A 22010-nucleotide genomic window follows, 5' to 3' on the forward strand; every position below is an offset into this window, starting at 1 on the left:
TTGTCCCTGATGCTGCCATATTCTTCCAGCTCTTTGAATTTCACATCAAGCAGTGAAGCTCTCACTATGCTGATGACTTCTCTCCTGTGAGGATTTTGAAAGGAACATGTTTCCTCCCTGGAGAGTTTCTGAAATACTCTTTTACAGTTTTCTGTTTAGAAAAACAGAAGAGTAATGGCAGCTTTGTAAAAAGAAAATTCTTTTTTTTCACCCCCATATCTCAGTACTTCGTGGGATCTGGTTCATGATTGGGTGGTAGTTTTCACCTAAACAGCAAATGGCCAGCCTTTTGTTATTCCGTTAACCCTCTACCAGTTTTGTAGACATTTCACCGAATCATTTTCTGTACAATCTTAGATGCATGTGATTTTTTTTGTTCCTAAAAAAGGCTTAAAAATAAATATTCTATAGGTAATAATTCTGCTTTATATTGAGTCTTTAAGCCATCAACTGAAGGTTGGGGTTCTGGCTTTGGGCCAGTTGAAACTGCTTCAAAGGGAAAGAGGAGTGTTAAGATATTGCGAAGAATATCTTCGCGCTTGGTCACTGGCAAAACCTTTATGGAGCCATCTTGGCTTCCTTAGGTCATGTTGGCAAGGCCTGGGCACAGCTGCTTCTGAGCCCTTTACACAGCAAGAGTGGTGGTAGCAGAAACCACTAGTTTCTGGATTGGGGTAAAAGCGGAAAACAGAGCATTGGAATCTCTGTCCCTACTCAAATGTACCCCAGGACTTTGACATTAGTTGCGCTGCTAGTTTATTTAAGTTACTAGGTGCCATTTCCTAAAGGGAGGAAGCCAAGAGGTGGAAATAAAATTGTTCCGGGATAATCTTTGTTCTTTTTGTGTTACACCTGATTTTTTTTTTTTGTTATTATGTTGTTGGATTTTAAGAGTATCTGAGATCTCAAAGCTGAATAGTGATTCTAAAGACAGAAAATACCTTTTTCATGGCGATCAAATGTCATTCTTTAAAGAGAGACTGAGAATTCAGAAATTTGTTTAGCCATTAGGATTTCAATAAAGCGACTATGGTGAGATTCTGTCATCATCATTTAAATCATACTTTCAGAATTCACATTTATAGTTCAGATAAAATTTTTTTTTTTAAATACTCAAAGGGAAAACCAGTATGTTACTTAGTTGTCACGTACTGAGATAATATATTTTTATGTGAGACAACATAGGTTTAGTGAAAAAAGAGAAAACTGCATTTTGAGATTCCCATTGGATGCAGAAACAGAAATGTAACATCGTATTTGATGAAAAGAAATAATTAATGCCTCTTGAATGCAAAAAAAAAAAAAAAAAAAACCTCTTTAAATCTTTTGTTCAATTTCTTCTTGGCGTTTCCTCATTTCTAACTAAAGCCAGCACTGCACATTGAATTTTCAAGCCAGAAATGCTAACATGGCAAATTATTTTGCAGATATTATTTTTGGATTGGAATTCTTTTTGGATAAATACACTGAAAAGTATCTTGGTTAAACCTTGCGTATCTGTGCAGTTGATGAATGGGCTCCAATCTGTTGCTGAACCACAAATATTCATAGCACATATACATATTATTTTTATTTGTAACCCTTCTGCAAACCATTAACTCATCAGTAATTTTTCTTCATGCTCCTTATGAAAGAATGTCTTTTAAGTAGAATGTGAATTCTGGTTTTCAGCAATTGATTCAACAATATTAATCAAGTACTTACTGGGTAGGAATTGTAGGGCGCTGAAAGACAAGTCAGGCCAGTGTAGAACTATGGAGTCAAAAAGCCTCACTCTGAGTTCTGGTTTGAGTTCACTTCCACTTACTGGTTCTGAGGACTTGGGCATTAATCAGAAGCACCCTGAACCCTAGTTTCTCTATTTATAAAATAGTAATAATATTCTTTTTTTTTTTTAATTTTTTTTAACGTTTATTTATTTTTGAGACAGAAAGAGACAGAGCATGAATGGGGGAGGGTCAGAGAGGGGAGACACAGAATCCGAAACAGGCTCCAGGCTCTGAGCTGTCAGCACAGAGACCGACGCGGGGCTCGAACTCAAGGACAGCGAGATCATGACCTGATCCGAAGTCGGACGCTTAACCGACTGAGCCACCCAGGCGCCCCAGTAATAATATTCTTTAGGGCTCTTTTATCTTTTACTATTTTTTATTAAAAATTTTTTTTCCCTCCAACATTTTATTCAAATTCAAATTAATTAACATACAGTGTGGTATTGATTTCAGGAGTCAAATTTAATGATTCCTCACTTACATATTAGGGCTCTTTGAAAGGGTGGATGAGTCCATTTGTGTAAAGTGCTTACTTAGTGCATGTCCGACACAAAACTCAACCAGTGATGTTATTGTTATAATAATAAGTGACTTGGGGTGCCTGGGTGGCTCAGTCGGTTAAGTGTCTGACTCTTGATTTCGGCTCAGGTCATGATCTCACGGTTCATGGTATCGAGCCCCGCATCGGGCTCTGTGCCGACAGCGTGGAGCCTGCTTGGGATTTTTTCTTTCTCCCCCTGTCTCTCTGCCTTTCTCCCACTCTCTCTCTCCCCATCTCAAAAAAATAAATAAGCATTAAAAAAGATAATAAGTGACCTAAGGAACACATTTTCTTGTGGGAGGCACAGGATATACATAGTTAAATGTGGTACAAGACAACATAGATAAGCACAATAGAAAGCTATAAAAGCAAAGTGCAGTGGGGTTCAGGGGAGAGAGAGAAAGCACATCCAGAAGGAATATCAGGAAAGTCTAGTTCCACAAGTGAGGGACACGAGGTGGAAAAGGAACTGGTAAATAAGGCAGAAGGAGTTAGAGGCCCAGAGAAGGCTGCCATGATGCAGCATAACGTTGAAAATTGGTGGCCTGCAGGGCAAAGTTGATTCACATGTGGATTTCCTTTAGCCCACACAGGGTTTACAGTTTTTTCAGTCAATGTGTAAAAATTGGGTGAATTCATATAGATATCTAAATGTCATCTAAATATCTAGTTTTTCTTGAGAAAATAGAACATCTGGCAACATCAGACCTGAATCCTTGCTTGGCAAACTGCAGAACTCATCCGAGTAGCAACTCCTGCTTTCCGTGGAGCACAAATTCTCCAGTTTGCCACAGTTTTCACCACTCCATATCGTATTGCTAGACCCTGAGGCCTACTGCACGCATTTAGGTTACTGATCCAGCCCCTGTACGGGACATCAAAACATCTTGGAAAGCCTGCTTTCATAGGAGATGCTGTGGTGGTTAATCTTGAATATTCAGATTTATGCAGCTTCACGTTTGACCTTAAAGCAGCTTGCAGGGTCCTGGAGGATAGGTGTAGACCTAGAACAAGTTGTCGGATGACCGCACGGTGGAGGAAGTACGACAATATGGAAATGATCTTATGAAAAGTACAGGAAGTCTGTGGTAGCAGAGAAAGGAAAGGTTACTTTCTGAAGGCATGATGTTTAAAAAATTCCTCTGGAGATTTTTTAAAATTTCGGTCAAGAAAACACTTTCCCAAACAAGTTGGAACACTCAGACTTTCTGACTTGTTGGCTGTGGCAACTAATAAGGTGCGAAGTCGGTAGGCACATGAGCCGAGGATGATGATTTGAGGGACTCCAGAAATGTGACTCAGAGCTTAAGGAAGTTGTTGTGAAAGGAGTAGTTAAGAAATCTTCTTTTCCTTTTGGGCTTGCTGATTAGGATATTCTCATAGGATACCTTGGCCTGGCTCTTAACTTTATGGCAATATTTTAAAAGCAGAAGTTGGCTTTCACATGTCTGATTTCCTTAGTGTAAAACAAAGCACGTGGTCACCTTCAGAAGGAAGAATGGCGTTATCACTGCTGTGGCTGTAATGTGAATAATATCACGTGGTCGCAGTTTTGACATCTGCTTCTTATTTTCATTTCATCTTAGCAGAAGAGAATGAATTGAAGCCATTTTTTCCTTACAATCTGTGGTTTAACTCTGCATACCTTTCCACATCCATCCCCTAACCCTCCAACAAATCAGTTAGTTTTTTCCTCATGTTGCAAATCCCACCATAAAATTGAGCGATGTTCTATAATTTAGTTACTGTATTTCTTATTTGTAGCTGTATTAGGTTCCAGCTTTCTCCAGAAATATCTAAGATATAGGAGTTCTATAGGTATTCAGTTTCTTAAGTCCTTAGCAACTGGATTCAATAACAAATTCTGTTCAGTTTGGCTCTTGTAAAGAAGTGTAATTTATTCACGTTTCATGCAATCAGTCTTACTAAATCTAGAATTCCAGTTCATGCTTAGATTTTTTTTTTTCTGGTTGGGAGAAGGTCTTCAAAATTGTACTCATTTTAAGAGGCATTTCTTGGTTCTTTTTTTAAAAAATTTATTTAATTTTATATATTTTTAAATTTACATCCAGATTAGTTAGCATATAGTGCAACAGTGATTTCAGGAGTAGATTCCTTAATGCTCCTTACCCGTTTAGCCCATCCCCCCTCCCACACCCCCTCCAGTAACCTTCTGTTTGTTCTCCATATTTATGAGTCTCTTCTGTTTTGTCCAACTCCCCGTTTTTTATACGATTTTTGTTTCCCTTCCCTTATGTTCATCTGTTTTGTCTCTTAAAGTCCTCATATGAGTGAAGTCATATGATTTTTGTCTTTCTCTGACTAATTTCACTTAGCTTGATACCCTCCAGTTCCATCCATGTAGTTGCAGGTGGCAAGATTTCATTCTTTTTGATTGCCGAGTAATACTCCATTGTATATATATGCCACATCTTCTTTATCCATTCATCCATTGATGGGCATTTGGGCTCTTTCCATACTTTGGCTATTGTTGATAGTGCTGCTATAAATATTGGGTGCATGTGTCCCTTTGAAACAGCACACCTATATCCTGTGGATAAATGCCTAGTAGTGCAATTGCTGGGTCGTAGGGTAGTACTATTTTTAGTTTTTTGAGGAACCTCTATACTGTTTTCCAGAGTGGCTGCACCAGCTTGCATTCCCAGGCATTTCTTTGTTCTTAAACCAACTGGTTTAATTGAATATAAAGGTCTTCCTTACATTTGTTTGTTTGTTTGTTTGTTTGTTTGTTTTTGTTCTTAAAATGTTGGTTCAGTTGTACACATTTTAGTAAGGCCAACAAAAAACTAACAAACATTTGATTGAGGAAAATTGTAGTTGTATTCATCTTTTTTCTTACCAAAAGCATACTATTGTTGACAACAACAATTAACGGTTTTTTGTCTCTTCCTGTTTCAACATTAGCTAAAGCTGAAGAAATATAAAATGTAATCATATAACATGTTTTATTGCTGAGTCCAGGGGTTTGCAGAGTTCAGGTAATGGCTATCTAGTCTACTTGATGTCAGATTACTTAATATGATGGTTGAGGGCAGGAATCTAGGAATTTTTTATGTATGCTAGTCACAAGCACAGAAGTCTTATTGACCATTGTGTCATTTCCAAAAACTATAGAAGCATGTCATAAGAGTATGGATTTCTTGATTGGGAAATGAACAAGAAATTACTTCAAATGTCCTTGCTAACTTGTCAAACATTTCCCAAATGAATCTGTGGAGTTCTTCTTACCACCTGTGTTTTACAGATTAAAGTTTATATTTATATTTTTTTATTTTTCTGTGTTAAGTCTCCTGTGTAGTCAAGGTTTCTTTCATTTCATGGCAATATTCTAAAATGGTAAAAACAATTTGGCTGAAAGATTTTTTCCCTACCTCTACTACTGCTAGGCAAATGACCCACCTGATGACAGAAAATAGCAATTGCTTTTGGAAAAAGATAGCTTTTGTTTGATAACACAGGGAATGCTGGCTTTATTTAGGCAGGTTTGTATTTTTCTGTTTAGTTAGTTTCAAAGACCCCTGTTGGCTCAGTCAACACCACAGATATTTTTCTAAGGTTGAACCTAGAATATGTTGGCAATCAATTAGTCAAATCAATAAATATTGACCTCAGGGACAGTTCTCATTTTGTGGCTCCTTGGATATTCTGTGCATATCACAGAGAGCTTTTACTGAACTGAATTTTACTTTTACTGAATAAAAACATTTCTGTATGCCTGAAAACCAGAAATGATATGGCTGGTCAGAGAATCTGCTCAAAACATTCCTACCATAGGAAATCAAGATATTTCCTTAAAAAATTTTTTTTAATGTTTATTTATGAAAGAGAGAGAGAGACACAGAGTGTGAGTTGGGGAGGGGGAGAATGAGAGTGAGACCCAGAATTTGAAGCAGGCTCCAGGCTCCAAGCTGCCAGCACAGAGCCTAATGCGGGGCTCAAACCCACAAACCGTGAGATCATGACCTGAGCCGAAGTGGGACGCTTAACCGACTGAGCCAACCAGGCGCCCCAAGATATTTCCTGATGATCATGAAAATGCATAGTACTGGTTGGCACTTTGATTTGACAAGAGAACCTCTCCTGGTACCAACAGAGCTTCTTGAAAATGCCAGTGGGATTTTTGTTGCTGTTGTTAGAATCAATGATTATGTTTTTTTGCTCCCTGTTGGCCTATCTTTCACTGCTTGCTATCCTTCAAATATTTGAACTATATATATGGTTATGCTATCAGATTACAACTGAGGAAGGCTGTTACATATCCTTGGGTCTAACAGTAGAGAATTACAGAACTCATAAGATATGAGAGTTGGAAGAAAGTGTTTTGGAAGAACTTGAGACAGAAAGAGAAAGTGACTTGCTTAAAAGTATATAGCTGGTTATACCAGCAGAACTGGGGCTAAAACCTAACTTTTGGGCCAGTACCTTTGGGTACAGAGAGTCACATTGTCAGAGCAGAACAGAAATAGCCTTGCTAGAATAATATTTCTGTTTTCTTAAAAATAAAATATGACTTCTGCTTATGAAGTTAATATGTGTTTATTATAGAAAATTCAGGAGTTACAAAAACATCTAAGAAAAATAAGGTGAAAGAAACAAGATTTTTACCATCAAATTCAATTTCCTTTGAGTTTACTTCTCTGCAAACACACACACACACACACACACACACACACACACACACGGTATACCAGTTAGAATTTTGAGCAAGAAAGAGAAAACAGCCAACTTGGATTTTGAAGATAAGTAAGTTAAGGAACTATTTATGGATTTAAAGGAGCCAATATGGGACGTTAGGACACATAGGGACTAGCAACAGTGGATAGGGGAAGAAAAAGTGTATTGGAACTTAGGGAGAGCTGGAGCTGTGGGAGAATGATAAACAAACATTTACAGTTTTGCCATCCAAAACTGTAATCACAGAAGGTGTAGGCAAAGGATTAACCAATCCTTCCCCCTTCATCATGAGAATTTGAGCTGTAGTTAGCTTTCTAACTGCTTCCCTGGCAATACGATGACAGTTGGAAGGTTAACAATGTTAGGAGGCAACTTTGCTCATGCTAAAGATGACCCAGGGATTGGGAGAATTATAAAGGCCTGGTGGAGAAGCTCTACTTTCAGTCTCACTTAGTGCAGTGTTTCTTGAGACTGGGCATGTCCCTGGCTGGGACACTGTGGGGGTGTGCCTGTGGGATCATTTCAAGAGATGGTGTTCTTATGAGATATATAGCTTTTGAGCCACAGTAGCTTCCTTGCCCTTGTACCTATACTGTCATGACACAGACTGTGGCAAAAACTCCCATTGACCAGGGGTACCTGACACTACCCTGCCGTGTTTCCTGTCCTATGTTCATCTAAGTAGACTAGCTCCACCCGTGGCCTCTGTCTTTGCACATGAATATTCAGTTGAATCTAAGATAATTCTCCTGATGGGCCCCTTAGGGATATATTGCTGCCAAAACCTTAATGCCAGAGCAGGAAGGAAAAGGGGAAGATACTGCAAGCTCTCGTTTCTCCTGCTCTCCAGTTCATTGATTGAACCTACCCACAAGACAGCGGTCAAGGAGAAAGAGTCTGATTGGCCTAGCTTGAGTCAGGTGTTCTCCCATTCTCGTGTTGATGGACATTTGCCTATAAGCCTAAAGCTGCTGTGAACATTTGTGTACAAGGCTTAAGTCATACATTTTCATTTCTCTTGGATAGAGTCACAGGAGTGGAACTATGGGTCATAGGAAAGACAAACACTGAACTCTTTAAGAAACTACCAAACAATTTTCCAAAGTGGTTGTACCATTGTATACTCCCATCAATAACATTTGAGAGTTCCTCTTGGTCCCTACCTTTCCAATATTTGGGGTTAACAAAATTTTTCATCTGGGCCATTTTTGTGGCTGTGTAGTGATATCTGATTGTGATTTTAATTTACATTTCTCTGATTACTTAATGATGTATAGGGCTTTTTCACGTGCTTGTCATTCATGCGTCTTCTTTTATGAAGTATCCAAGTCGCCTTAAAGCTACACTATCTTTTTTAGTATTTATTCTTCCTTATTTTATTATTGAATTGTGTGAGTTCCTTACATATTTTGGATACAAGTCCTTTGACAGGTTTGTGTGTTTTAAATTTTACTCTCAGCCTGTGGATTGTCTTAATGGTGGCTTTGAATAAGCAAAATTTAAAATATAAATGAAGTCTGAATTAGAAATGTTTTTCTGTGTCTTTTCTTCGCATACCCAAAAACTAAAAATAAAATCATAGTTGTAGATTATTAAAATGCTATCTCTTAAAAAAAAGATTTCCATTTAAAAATGAAATCCAATTTGGATGTTTTTCATCTCACTATAATTTATAGACTGAATGTTTGTGTCCTCTCAAAATTCATATGTTGAAATCTGATCCCCAGTGTGATGGTATTTGGAGGTCAGGACTTTGGGATGTGATTAGGTCATAAGGGTGGAGCCGTCATGAAGGGGATTAGTGCCCTGATAAAAAAGATGCAGAGAGCTTTCTTGTCCCTTCTACCATGTGAGGACACAGCAAAGAAGATGGTCCTCTAGGAACCAGGAAGCAGGCCTTTATCAGACATCAAGTCTGCCAATGCCTTGATCTTGGAGAAATACATTTGTGTTGTTTATAAGCCACCTTCAATGTGGTCTTCTATAATAGCAACTCAGACGGACTAAGACACTGTGTATCCTACTTCATGGTAGATATATCTTTATAAAAGTTGATGAAATGCTGGATGCTTAAAGCTTCAGAGAGACCTAGGGGTGCCTGGGTGGCTTAGTCGGTTGAGCGTCTGACTTCGGCTCTTTTCATGATCTCACAGTTCGTGAGTTCAAGCCGTGCATCAGACTCTGCTGACAGCTTGGGTCCTGGAGCCTGCTTCAGATTCTGTGTCTCCCTCTCTCTCTGCTCTTCTCCTGATCACACTCTGTCTCTCTCTCAAAAATAAATAAAGATTAAAAAATTTTTTTTTAAAAAAGCTGCAGAGAGACCTTTATACCATCTTTTTCAAATGCCTCCCTAACATTAGGTTTCGTTCTTAAAAATATTCCTGATAATAATTCAGCCTCTGGATGCTTCTAGAGATTGAGAGCTACCAGAAGTGTGTCCCCTTTTATGGAAAACAAAATGTAAAATAATCTCTTCTTGAAATTGAAATACTCAATTCAGAGTTCAACAGAGTTCTGAGAACCAGATTACAGTTGACTTTTGAACAGTGCAGGGATGAGGGGCACTGACACCCAATGCAGTGTAAAATCTGCGTTCTTACTTCTGACTTTCCATAAGCTTAACTACTGTTAACTGGAAACCCTACCGGTAGTGTCAACAGTTGATTAACCCATATTTTGTATGCTATATGTATTATATACAGAATTCTTGCAATAAAGAAAGATAAATAAAATGTTATTTAGGAAATCATAAGGAAGAGAAAATACATTTATTTATTATTTTTTTAATATATGAAATTTATTGTCAAATTGGTTTCCATACAACACCCAGTGCTCATCCCAAAAGATGCCCTCTTCAATACCCATCACTTACCCTTCCCTCCCTCCCACCCCCCCATCAACCCTCAGTTTGTTCTCAGTTTTTAAGAGTCTCTTATGCTTTGGCTCTCTCCCACTCTAACCTCTTTTTTTTTTTCCTTCCCCTCCTCCATGGGTTCCTGTTAAGTCTCTCAGGATCCACATAAGAGTGAAAACATATGGTGTCTGTCTTTATCTGTATGGTTTATTTCACTTAGCATCATACTCTCTAGTTCCATGCACGTTGCTACAAAAGGCCAGATTTCATTCTTTCTCATTGCCACGTAGTACTCCATTGTGTGTATATAAACCACAATTTCTTTATCCATTCATCGGTTGATGGACATTTAGGCTCTTTCCACAATTTGGCTATTGTTGAGAGTGCTGCTATAAACATTGGGGTACAAGTGCCCCTATGCATCAGCACTCCTGTATCCCTTGGGTAAATTACTAGCAGTGCTACTGCTGGGTCATAGGGTAGGTGTATTTTTAATTTTTTGAGGAACCTCCACACTGTTTTCCAGAGTGGCTGCACCAGTTTGCATTCCCACCAACAGTGCAAGAGGGTTCCCATTTCTCCACATCCTCTCCAGCATCTATAGTCTCCTGATTTGTTCATGTTAGCCACTCTGACTGGCATGAGGTGATATCTGAGTGTGGTTTTGATTTGTATTTCCCTGATGAGGAGCGACGTTGAGCATCTTTCATGTGCCTGTTGGCCATCTGGATGTCTTCTTTAGAGAAATGTCTATTCATGTTTTCTGCCCATTTCTTCACTGGATTATTTGTTTATCGAGTGTGGAGTTTGGTGAGCTCTTTATAGATTTTGGGTACTAGCCCTTTGTCCGATATGTCATTTGCAAATATCTTTTCCCATTCCGTTGGTTGCCTTTTAGTTTTGTTGATTGTTTCCTTTGCTGTGCAGAAGTTTTTTATCTTGATGAGGTCCCAATAGTTCATTTTTGCTTTTAATTCCCATGCCTTTGGGGATGTGTCAAGTAAGAGATTGCTACGGCTGAGGTCAGAGAGGTCTTTTCCTGCTTTCTCCTCTAGGGTTTTGATGATTTCCTGTCTCACATTCAGGTCCTTTATCCATTTTGAGCTTATTTTTGTGAATGGTGTAAGAAAATGGTCTAGTTTCATTCTTCTGCATGTTGCTGTCCAGTTCTCCCAGCACCATTTGTTAAAGAGACTGTCTTTTTTCCATTGGATGTTCTTTCCTGCTTTGTCAAAGATGAGTTGGCCATCCTTTTGTGGGTCTAGTTCTGGAGTTTCTATTCTACTCCATTGGTCTATGTGTCTGTGTTTGTGCCAATACCTTGCTGTCTTGATGATGACAGCTTTGTAGTAGAGGCTAAAGTCTGGGATTGTGATGCCTCCTGCTTTGGTCTTCTTCTGCAAAATTACTTTGGCTATCCGGGGCCTTTTGTGGTTCCATAGGAATTTTAGGATTGCTTGTTCTAGCTTCGAGAAGAATGCTGGTGCAATTTTGATTGGGATTGCATTGAATGTGTAGATAGCTTTGGGTAGTATTGACATTTTAACAATATTTATTCTTCCAACCCATGAGCACGGAATGTTTTTCCATTTCTTTATATCTTCTTCAATTTCCTTTATAAGCTTTCTGTAGTTTTCAGCATACAGATCTTTTACATCTTTGGTTAGATTTATTCCTAGGTATTTTATGCTTCTTGGTGCAATTGTGAATGGGATCAGTTTCTTTATTTGTCTTTCTGTTGCTTCATTGTTAGTGTATAAGAATGCAACTGATTTCTGTACATTGATTTTGTATCTTGCAACTTTTCTGAATTCATGTATCAGTTCTAGCAGACTTTTGGTGGAGTCTATCGGATTTTCCATGTATAATATCATGTCTGCAAAAAGCGAAAGCTTGACTTTATCTTTGCCAATTTTGATGCCTTTGATTTCCTTTTGTTGTCTGATTGCTGATGCTAGCACTTCCAACACTATGTTAACCAACGGCGGTGAGAGTGGACATCCCTGTCGTGTTCCTGGTCTCAGGGGGAAAGCTCTCAGTTTTTCCCCATTGAGGATGATGTTAGCTGTGGGCTTTTCATAAATGGCTTTTATGATGTTTAAGTATGTTTCTTCTATCCCGACTTTCTCGAGGGTTTTTATTAAGAAAGGATGCTGAATTTTGTCAAATGCTTTTTCTGCATTGATTGACAGGATCATATGGTTCTTATCTTTTCTTTTATTAATGTGATGTAGCACGTTGATTGATTTGCGAATGTTGAACCAGCCCTGCAGCCCAGGAATGAATCCCACTTGATCGTTGTGAATAATTCTTTTTATATGCTGTTGAATTCAATTTGCTAGTATCTTCTTGAGAATTTTTGCATCCATATTCATCAGGGATATTGGCCTGTAGTTCTCTTTTTTCACTGGGTCTCTGTCTGGTTTAGGAATCAAAGTAATACTGGCTTCATAGAATGAGTCTGGAAGTTTTCCTTCCCTTTTTATTTTTTGGGATAGCTTGTGAAGGATAGGTATTATCTCTGCTTTAAACGTCTGGTAGAATTCCCCAGGGAAGCCATCTGGTCCTGGACTCTTATTTGTTGGGAGATTTTTGATGACTGATTCAATTTCTTCGCTGGTTATGGGTCTGTTCAAGCTTTCTATTTCCTCCTGTTTGAGTTTTGGAAGTGTGTGGGTGTTTAGGAATTTGTCCATTTCTTCCAGGTTGTCCAGTTTGTTGGCATATAATTTTTCATAGTATTCCCTGACAATTGCTTGTATTTCTGAGGGATTGGTTGTAATAAGTCCATTTTCATTCATGATTTTATCTATTTGGGTCATCTCCCTTTTCTTTTTGAGAAGCCTGGCTAGAGGTTTATCAATTTTGTTTATTTTTTCAAAAAAACAACTCTTGGTTTCGTTGATCTGCTCTACAGTTTTTTTAGATTCTATATTGTTTATTTCTGCTCTGATCCTTATTATTTCCCTTCTTCTGCTGGGTTTGGGGTGTCTTTGCTGCTCTGCTTCTATTTCCTTTATAAAGGTGTGCTGTTAGATTTTGTATTTGGGATTTTTCTTGTTTCTTGAGATAGGCCTGGATTGCAATGTATTTTCCTCTCAGGACTGCCTTTGCTGCATCCCAAAGCATTTGGATTGTTGTATTGTCATTTTCGTTTATTTCCATATAGAAAATACATTTATTTATAGCACTGTACTGTTTATTGAAAAATAATCTGTGTGAAAGTGGACCTATGTGGTTCAAACTCTTGTTGTCCAAGGGTCAGCTGTACAGTCTATTGGCCAGTGCTTATACAGCTTCAGAGTTATAGTTTGTGTTGGGATACAGAGTAGGATTAGTCATGGTCCCTCTCTGAGCAGTGACAGTGTGGTAATTGCGAAGAGGGAACATGTGGCATGACCCAGAGAATAACTGCCCTTCCTAAGTGTGTTAGGGAACATTTTATAGGGGAAATATATTTGTGCTCAAAAAGAGTTGGAGTCTTCACGAGGAGCTGGAGGAAAGGGGCATGGAGTAGTAGAGAACTAGTAGTAGTGAGTATTGCCATGGTTTTGGGTCTGAGACCCAAGCAGTGGGAAACGAGGCTGAAGAGCTAGTCAGGGTACAGACCAGAAATGATCGAGGACTTTGCTCAGTGGCTTTGCTCCGTGGCATCTCTGCACAGGGTGGAGTGAATGGGAGACTGTTGGCCCTCAGATCAGTTAAGAGGCTCAAGTTAAGTGGATGGTTCTCAAATTTTCAAGTAGTTGTATTCAGGCTGTCCGTCCCCTATTCAATCAGAAACTCTGGTGTGGAGGCTTGGCCTTTGAAAGTTTTCCCAGGCTCTGTGGGTGAGTCTGAAGGCCACTGGAGTTTGAAAACCACCGTTTAGGTGAATGTTGAGGCAGTAAGAGAGGAGGGCCTTCATTAATAGGTATTATGAAGCGAGATGGTGACCCTTCAAGAAAAATTGAAGTTAATGAGACATTTATCCCAGAGGCTAAATATTTTTAGCTTCCAAAAAATTATACTTTTCCCGTCATTTTTTTTAAAAAAAGGAATTTGTAATAAAATTTTTTTAAAAAACAGAATTTGTAATAAAATAGTATGGGATTATATTGATTTTGAGGAACATTTAATGATATAGAAAAATAATCGATTTGTATTGATAAGTGAAAAAATTCAAATTGAAAATGACAATACGGGGGGCGCCTGGGTGGCGCCGTCGGTTAAGCGTCCGACTTCAGCCAGGTCACGATCTCGCGGTCTGTGAGTTCGAGCCCCGCGTCAGGCTCTGGGCTGATGGCTCGGAGCCTGGAGCCTGTTTCCGATTCTGTGTCTCCCTCTCTCTCTGCCCCTCCCCCGTTCATGCTCTGTCTCTCTCTGTCCCAAAAATAAGTAAAAACGTTGAAAAAAAAATTAAAAAAAAAAAAAAGAAAATGACAATACGGTGTGATCCAAGTTCTATGAAAAAGAAGCAGTCACAAAAAAAATATGCTAAGTAACCATTAATTCAAAGTACATAACAGGGCACCTGAGTGACTCAGTCAGCTGAGCGTCTGACTTTTGATTTCGGCTCAGGTCATGATCCCAGGGTTGTCAGATCAAGCTCTGCGTTGGGCTTTGTGCTGAGCATGGAGCCTGCTTAAGATTCTCTCTCTCTTTCTCTGCCCCTCTCCCCTGCTTGTGCTCTCTCTTTCTAAAAAAATAAAAATAAAAAATAAAAAACTAAATAACAAAACAAGTTACAAATTATTTAGAGCTAAAAAGTAGTGACAATGTCACATACTAAAATCACACTATATAAAGTTTAGGTAGAGGGTAAAGTGTAGTTTTAAATGTACTTTTATTCTTAAAATGAAACTGTATTATTTGAATTTTCTGTTTCATTTATGAATCGCTAATTAACAAAGTCCCTGACATTCAGTGTCTTAGGAATGTTCCAGCTTCATCTTAGGTTAACTGGAGAGAGTGCTGCTCCTATCGCTTCAATAGAAAATGGCAGTTAATCTACATAATCAATACTCTTTCTGAATCAGTGTTTTTCATCACAGAGCTGAGGTCTCAAGGCACCAAAATAACCCTAAATACAAGAAATGCAAGCATCTTCAAGGAGACACTGGTTACAAGTACTTCTTACTTGGGGTAGATAATGGGCATGATACAAGCTCTGTAAAGGATGAGAGTGTTGGAGGGTTCTGGTTTGAGTAACTTCAAACACAACATTTATGACATTATGTCAGTTACCTGCATGGCAGCACAGAGTAGGAGATCTGTGGGAGAAAAGATAGGAAGTGAAGTTATAGATATAAAGCCAACTTCCTCTCAAATACTCATTTTTATATCCATTAATTTTGAAAGGTTATGGTTCTGTCCATTCAAATATTGCTGATAATAGTGAACTACTTCCATTATGTAATCTTTATTCCTTTCAGAGGGCATATTTAACTCACATTTGTTAGCCACTAAGATTTGTTGCATACCTACTACCTACTGTGATGACTTTGGGGGCCGAATGTTATTATCATTTTGCAGATGCTAAAACTGAAGTTCAGACAGGTTAGTTGATTTCCCTAAAGCCATCTTAGTCAGGAGCCAGGTAGAGCCAGGATTCAAAACTCCTGACTTTGCCCATTCCAGTTCACTAAGCAAACATCTGCCTCTCATAGTATGGATAGGCAGGATTTTTTTTTCTTGTTATTTATATATGATGAACTTGGAGTCCAGAGCAAGTGTGATTTGCCCAAGATCTTGGGCTGATATGTATAGAGCAGGGACCAGAGCCCAGGTTGCTGCTTCCTGGCACTTCTCTTTTCACTCTAACTTCTTGATTTCTAAATGATTGAGTTTATTTTCCTACTTGTTTTATGTATAGTTGGACCCTTCTCCTTCAAAGAGGAAGAGTTTAGGGAATTATAAATATAATTTGTTTTAAAAGTAGGTTCCATGCCCAGTGCAGGGCTTGAACTCATTACCCTGAAATCAAGACCTGAGATCAAGAGTCAGACACTCCACCAGCTGAGCTACCCAGGTACCCCTGAATATCATTTTGAAGGGAAGAAATATTGTTTGAGAAGCAAAGCCAAACCTTTAAAGTTCATTTGCTTTGGGACGGCATGTAATGGTACATTTCCAGCCTGTGTGTGAATTTTTTTTTTTTTTTTTTTTGATTAGGAACCTGACCTTAATGATGATGATAAAAATATGGAAATAACTCCAGGAGAAAAGGTACTTCGGAACGCCAAAGAGCAACGGGATCAGCAAAACCGGCTGAGAGAGATAGATGACAAACTGAGAAAGATGAAGGAAAATGTGGTAAGTCTTCTTTATTTAAAGTTTAACTGTAACCAATGATTGTATTTAAAAAAGCCTCCAGTTTCCTTTGACTGTTTATGACTGGTTTTATGTGTTAAGTCCATCGAGGAAACTGACATGGGAATATGTCAGTAAGAATTTGAATAAAAGCTAAAAATATGATTCGTAGAACTTAAAGGAATATTATACTTACTTTATGTGATATAATAAATCTGTGAAATCCTATCTGAAGTCAGAATGATGATCCATATGCCTAATATTCTGTGCCTGACAGTGACATAAATTTTTTTTTAACGGAAAAATCTGGTAGTTATTCTCCACAAAATCATCTTTATATATCGAACTTATGCCTTAAGTAGTCCCACTTTTTGTTCATAATTCATAATATATTATTACTCAGTTTTAATTCATTCTAAATCCTTCGTGTGCCTATTTCATGTTTTAATTGATTGTCATTGAAAGACATATCACTGCGGGTGAGAGAAAGCTCTTAAATTAGCACAATTGTGAATTGGTTGATATTCTGAACCCATAGAAATGCTCCATAATATTCTGATTTTGCAGCTACCCGTAGTATGCTTCCACCTGGATACTTGCTTTTACCTAAAATTAAACATGACAAGGCTAAACTTGTGATTCCACCTACATCCTCTCTCCCAGGGCTGGTCTTGTCCTAATTGCCAGCAGTACCTACTTTCTGTCTCCTACTAAATCCTGTTATCTTGGGTGATCTTCAAGCCTCATTAAGTTTTAACCAGTATGTCTAATTTGCTGTCATATCTTGCCGCAGTTCTTTATGACTCTTTGGAATCTTCTCTTTTTTTGTCCTTGCTTGTATCACCCTTCTGTCAGCACTGTCCCCTCCTGTTTAGCCGCTTAACCCTGGTCAGTCTCTTCTCTTATTATTTTATTTTATATGCTGTTCCATGGGAGTGAGCGTCAGGTAAGTGATTTTGATTCCATTCTGATCTCCTTAGAGCTCTCCAAGAGTGTGGCCCGGTCCTGACTGAGATTCTTCACCCCTAATGACCGTGTCCTGCTGAATTGCTCTTAACCTTTTGCCAGCCATGGACAGCTTCACTGACTCTCAGCCTAAAGGACAGCTAGGTCTACCTAATGAGAGTCAGGCAACAGATCTAAGGGGAATACATGCATTGTGCTTCTCTTTAGAATTCATTTTTGTTTACTTTTCATGGGAAATTAAATGGGAATTATGTTTCAGGGAGACCTTCATTTTTATTTTCTGAGGGTTTTTTTTTTTTTTTTTCTCCTTGAATATGTTGATACGGGGAGGAAGTGGAAGAGGTAAGAATGGTTAGGGAGTGTAAAGAGGCTCTTGGCCAATAGTTGTGGTGGTAGTGATAGGGCATTGCAAACTTGATGCTGTAAGTAAAATGTTTGTGGTTTGACTCATTTTGAAAATGGTTGGCATTTCTCACCCCCTGCCTGCCAATCCAAAGCAGGCAAAGCCTGTCATTCTCCCTAATTCAGTTCTCCTGATTTCTCACCATTTGTCTTATGCCTTGGACTTGTATCCATTATTTTCTACCATGTCTCTATTATTATTTAATTTTTGACTCAACACCTGGGTCCTTAGGAAATCTTGTATATTTTTCCAGTGTCATATGAAGGTTGGATAGATTTACAGAAGTATGATCAATACTAAGAGTTAGTTGTTATCTAAGTGGAAAAGAATCATATGTAAGTAGAGAAGAACAATGACTGTGGGCCTACAGTGGCAGGCACCGTTCCAAGTACTTTGTAACTTATTAACTTACCTAGTCTTTATAACTACTCTGTGAGGTAAACACTACTATCCTCATTTTCCAGACAAGGAAATAGAGACGTGGAGAGGTTGAGTAACTTCCTCAAGCATATGTAGCTACTGAGTGCAAGAGACAGGATTGAAATGATTAACTTTCAACTTTATTGTTTTACAGTCAACACTTTGAGAAACTTGTGTGATAAAGGCATATGAGTGTTGGCATATGAGTCTTTATGTTTTGACTGCTTAGAGTTTCACAATATCCTATGGATCACATTGTGTACCACATGTGTGTCCTTTTCAGGGAACATACTATGTCTGTTTAAAACTCTTCGAAGCTCATTGCACCTCATAGACTTCTGGGTACTTTGTGCATTGGGAATCTGGAGACCTGACTCCTTGTTTCAGAGTTGTCAGGGGCCTACTCCGTCACCTTGAAGAAGTCACTTAGTCTCTTGAAGACTTGGTTTTCTGACTTTAAAATCAAGCGAGTAGGGCTAGATGACCTTCTGCCTGTGAATGTTGGCATATTTTGGGTGAGAAATGATGTCATTTATAACATGTAAAGCTTAGTGTGTGTGCTTCCCAATTGTTCAGTAGTAATTGGTTTAAATATTCTATTGAAAATTACTTTTGGAAGTTTAGTAACACTTTTTGGGAGAATGTGAGATTGTCTTTCATATGTATAAAAAAAGTTAGCTTGCTACCTATAGAGCAAAGAATATGTTGTCTGTATGATAGCTTCCGGAAACGGCTAATTTTACAGTTTTGTCTTCTTCTTCCTATTACAAGAGAACATTGTTTCAGGATCACTGATTTGGGTGAAAGCAGTAATCTGTGGACATTGAATTGGTGATTTATGGGTAAAGGCCATATTCAATTTTAGGGATGAACTGGGGAAAGAGTGACGAAAAGGGCAATGTGGAGCCCTGGGGGTAGTCCTAGAACCACCTGAATCCTAGGTTTGATCTGTCAGCAAGTGCTGGAAAAATGACTTAATTCCGTGTTTCAGGTGGTAGGCTGAGGCTGCAAATGCACATTCGCTTCAGTCAAGCTTAGTCGAGGCAGTGGGATTTGGCTAAGCCTGAAGGTGGTAGTAGTTGTATTGGTGTCACTGGATCTTGCTATTAGGAGCTGTTAGGAGCGAGGGAAAGTAGGCACGATGACATGGCGGATGGGGTTTGTGCTGAGCCACTTACTTCTCGCCTGGTGGGCTCCCTGGTGGGGTTGGGAGTATTGGCTTCGACCATGGATGAGAGTTCCTCTGTCAAGCTGGCTCCTTGTATGGAGATGATTTGAGATGATAGCATCAAGAGAAAATGAAAATAGCTATATTCATAGAACAGGCCATACAAGACAGATCCCACAGACAACCTCTCCGTCATTTGCATACAGTGGTCTCTGGTACCTGTCCCCTGATTTTCCCACTAGCTCAGAGAGTCACTCTCTGTTCTTTTAGGTGCCGTACGGGCTTCTTTGCCCATTGACTCTTTTCAATCCAGTCTGCTCTATATTACCTCCCTGCGTTGTAGTTTTGTTATGTAAGCTTCTATACATGGGACATAGTGGTTAAGAGCCATACACTGGAGCAGCCTGTTTGGGTTTGAATCTCAACTCTGTACTTACTAGCTGTGTGACCTTGGACAGGTATTTTGACCTCTCTGTGCTTTAGTTCTTTGATCTATAGAATGGGATAGTTATCCCCTTTATAGGTTGTTATGAAGATTAAATTAGTTAGCATGTATATAAAGTGCTCCGAACAGGGTTTGGCATGTCTTAAGTGCTCTCTAAATGTTTATTATTAGTATTGTTATTTTTATTATTAACATTATTAAGATGGCATTTACATATGCTTGTTTCTATGATAACAAAGGGAAGGATATAGCAGAGAGGATGAAATTGAAGATGGAGGTAAGCCTTAGAATCAAGGGGCGCCTGGGTGCCTCAGTCGGGTAAGTGTCCAACTTCAGCTCAGGTGACGATCTCGCAGTTTGTGAGTTCGAGCCCCACATCAGGCTCTGTGCTGACAGCTCAGAGCCTGAAGCCTGCTTCGGATTCTGTGTCTCCCTCTTTCTTTGCCCCTCCCCGCTCACTCTTTATCTCTCTCAAAAATAAACATTAAAAAAATTTAAAAAAAAAGAAAAAATAAAAATTAAAAAAAATTTGTTTGAATTCCAATGCAGTTAATATACAGTGTTATATTAGTTTCAGGTGTACAATATAGTGATTCAGCACTTCCATACGCCACCCAGAGCTCATCACGGCAAGTGCACTCCTTAATCCCCATCACCTATTTCACCCATCTCCCTACCTACCTCCCCGCTGGTAACTATCAGTTTGTTCTCTATAGTTAAGAGTCTGTTTCCTGGTTTGTCTCTCTTTTTAATCCTTTGCTTATTTGTTTTGCTTATTTGTTTTGTTTCTTAACTTGTTTTGTTCACATGTGAGTGAAGTCATATGGTGCTTGGCTTTCTGGGACTGATTTATTTTGCTTAGCATTATATTCTCTGGCTCCATCTGTATTGTTGAAAATGGCAAAATTTCATTCTTTTTTTTTATGGCCGAATAATGCTTCATTGTATGTATGTGTGTATATATATATATATATATATATATATATATATATACACACATACCACATCTTCTTTATCCATTCTTCTATCGATGGATACTTGGACTTCTTCCATAATTTGGCTATAAGCATAGGGGTGTATATCCCTTTGAACTAGTGTTTTTTTAAAAAATGTTTTTATTTTATTTTTGAGAGACAGAGGGAGCACGTGAGCAAGCGGGGGAGGAGTAGAGAGAGAGGAAAACACAGAATCCAAAGCAGCCTCCAGGCTCTGAGCTGTCAGCACAGAGCCTGATGTGGGGCTCAAACTCACAAACTGTGAGATAATGACCTGAGCTAAAGTCGGACACTTAACTGAATGAGCCACCAGGCACCCCTGAACTAGTGTTATCTATTTTCTGGGTAAATATTCAGTTTTTGGAAACTTTTTAAACTGGTTCTTTTTCCCACGAAAAGCAGTTTGTCAATTTTTATGACGATGGCTATGACATTATTTATATTTTTGACCTGCACAATTCCACTTTTAGGAATATGTACAAAGCAATAACAGCCAAGGAAAACTAAACTGAACAAAGTAAGGAACAGCTTAAATGCTCTTAAATAGAATGCCAAAGCAATTTATACAGTCTTATCCATTTAATACTATAGTAGAATAATAAAAATGAGAAATACAAGGATTTTGTCAATAAAGGACTTTTAGTTGGAAATGAGTGATCTGAAACCTAAAAATAAAAATTCTAGATACACGGTAAGTATCAACTATAACTATGTGATATATATATGTGTATACTGACAACAATCTGAAGGGAAATAGCATATAAATGTTAATAGCTTAGTTCTATTATTTTCCACTTTCTATTAAATTGCCTTTATTGCTTGGCACCTGGGTGGTTCAGTTGGTTAAGTGTCCAACTTCAGCTCAGGTTGTTATCTCCTGGTTCACGAGTTTGAGCCCCACATTGGGCTCTCTGCTGTCAGCACAGAGCCCACTTGGGATCCTCTGTCCCCCTCTGTCTCTGCCCCTTCCCTGCTCATGCTATCTTTCTCTCAAAATAAATAAGTAAACATGAAAAAAATTTTTAAAAATTGTCTTTATTCCTAAAGAAAGGGATTCATCATTGAGGTAATTGTATCATTTCATTGTTTTATTTACATACATTTTAACCCTTTAATGTAATGATAGGCTTCTTGAGTAATTTACATAAATAGTAATAATTCATGTTTGGTCTAATTTTTCAGAGGTATTGATAATAAGACTAAGGGGATGTTTTTCAAATAAAGAACATCTTGAGCTTCTAGAAATAGGTAAAAATGCCATTAATGAAGTGGCATAATAATCCTAGCTTTCAAAAATCAGAAGAATTCAATTTTAGTTTTTGCATTTTCCAAGAAAGAATTATCACGCTGATCTCATCTCATGGACTCCTTTAATGATAAAATATTCTCAAAGATGTTTTGTTAGTATTGTTAGCAAAAGCTTTCCATGGTTCTAATCATTCTAAATGCATTGACCACAC

At 38.4% G+C, this 22010-nt stretch overlaps 1 protein-coding gene across 1 annotated transcript in view; it reads left to right on the plus strand.

The window, feature by feature from the left end:
* The window catches only part of LOC122468031 (fibrous sheath-interacting protein 1-like), a 74021-nt gene extending 54801 nt beyond the window's left edge, over positions 1-19220 (plus strand). The window contains exons 10-11 of the mRNA XM_043554521.1: positions 16016-16156; positions 19053-19220. Coding sequence (XP_043410456.1) covers positions 16016-16156; positions 19053-19220 — 309 coding nt within the window. The remainder of the gene's footprint in view (positions 1-16015; positions 16157-19052) is intronic.
* The last annotated feature ends 2790 nt before the right edge of the window (positions 19221-22010 follow it).

Source organism: Prionailurus bengalensis, chromosome B3 (genome assembly GCF_016509475.1).
Source record: "Prionailurus bengalensis isolate Pbe53 chromosome B3, Fcat_Pben_1.1_paternal_pri, whole genome shotgun sequence".
Taxonomy (NCBI): Eukaryota; Metazoa; Chordata; class Mammalia; order Carnivora; family Felidae; genus Prionailurus; species Prionailurus bengalensis.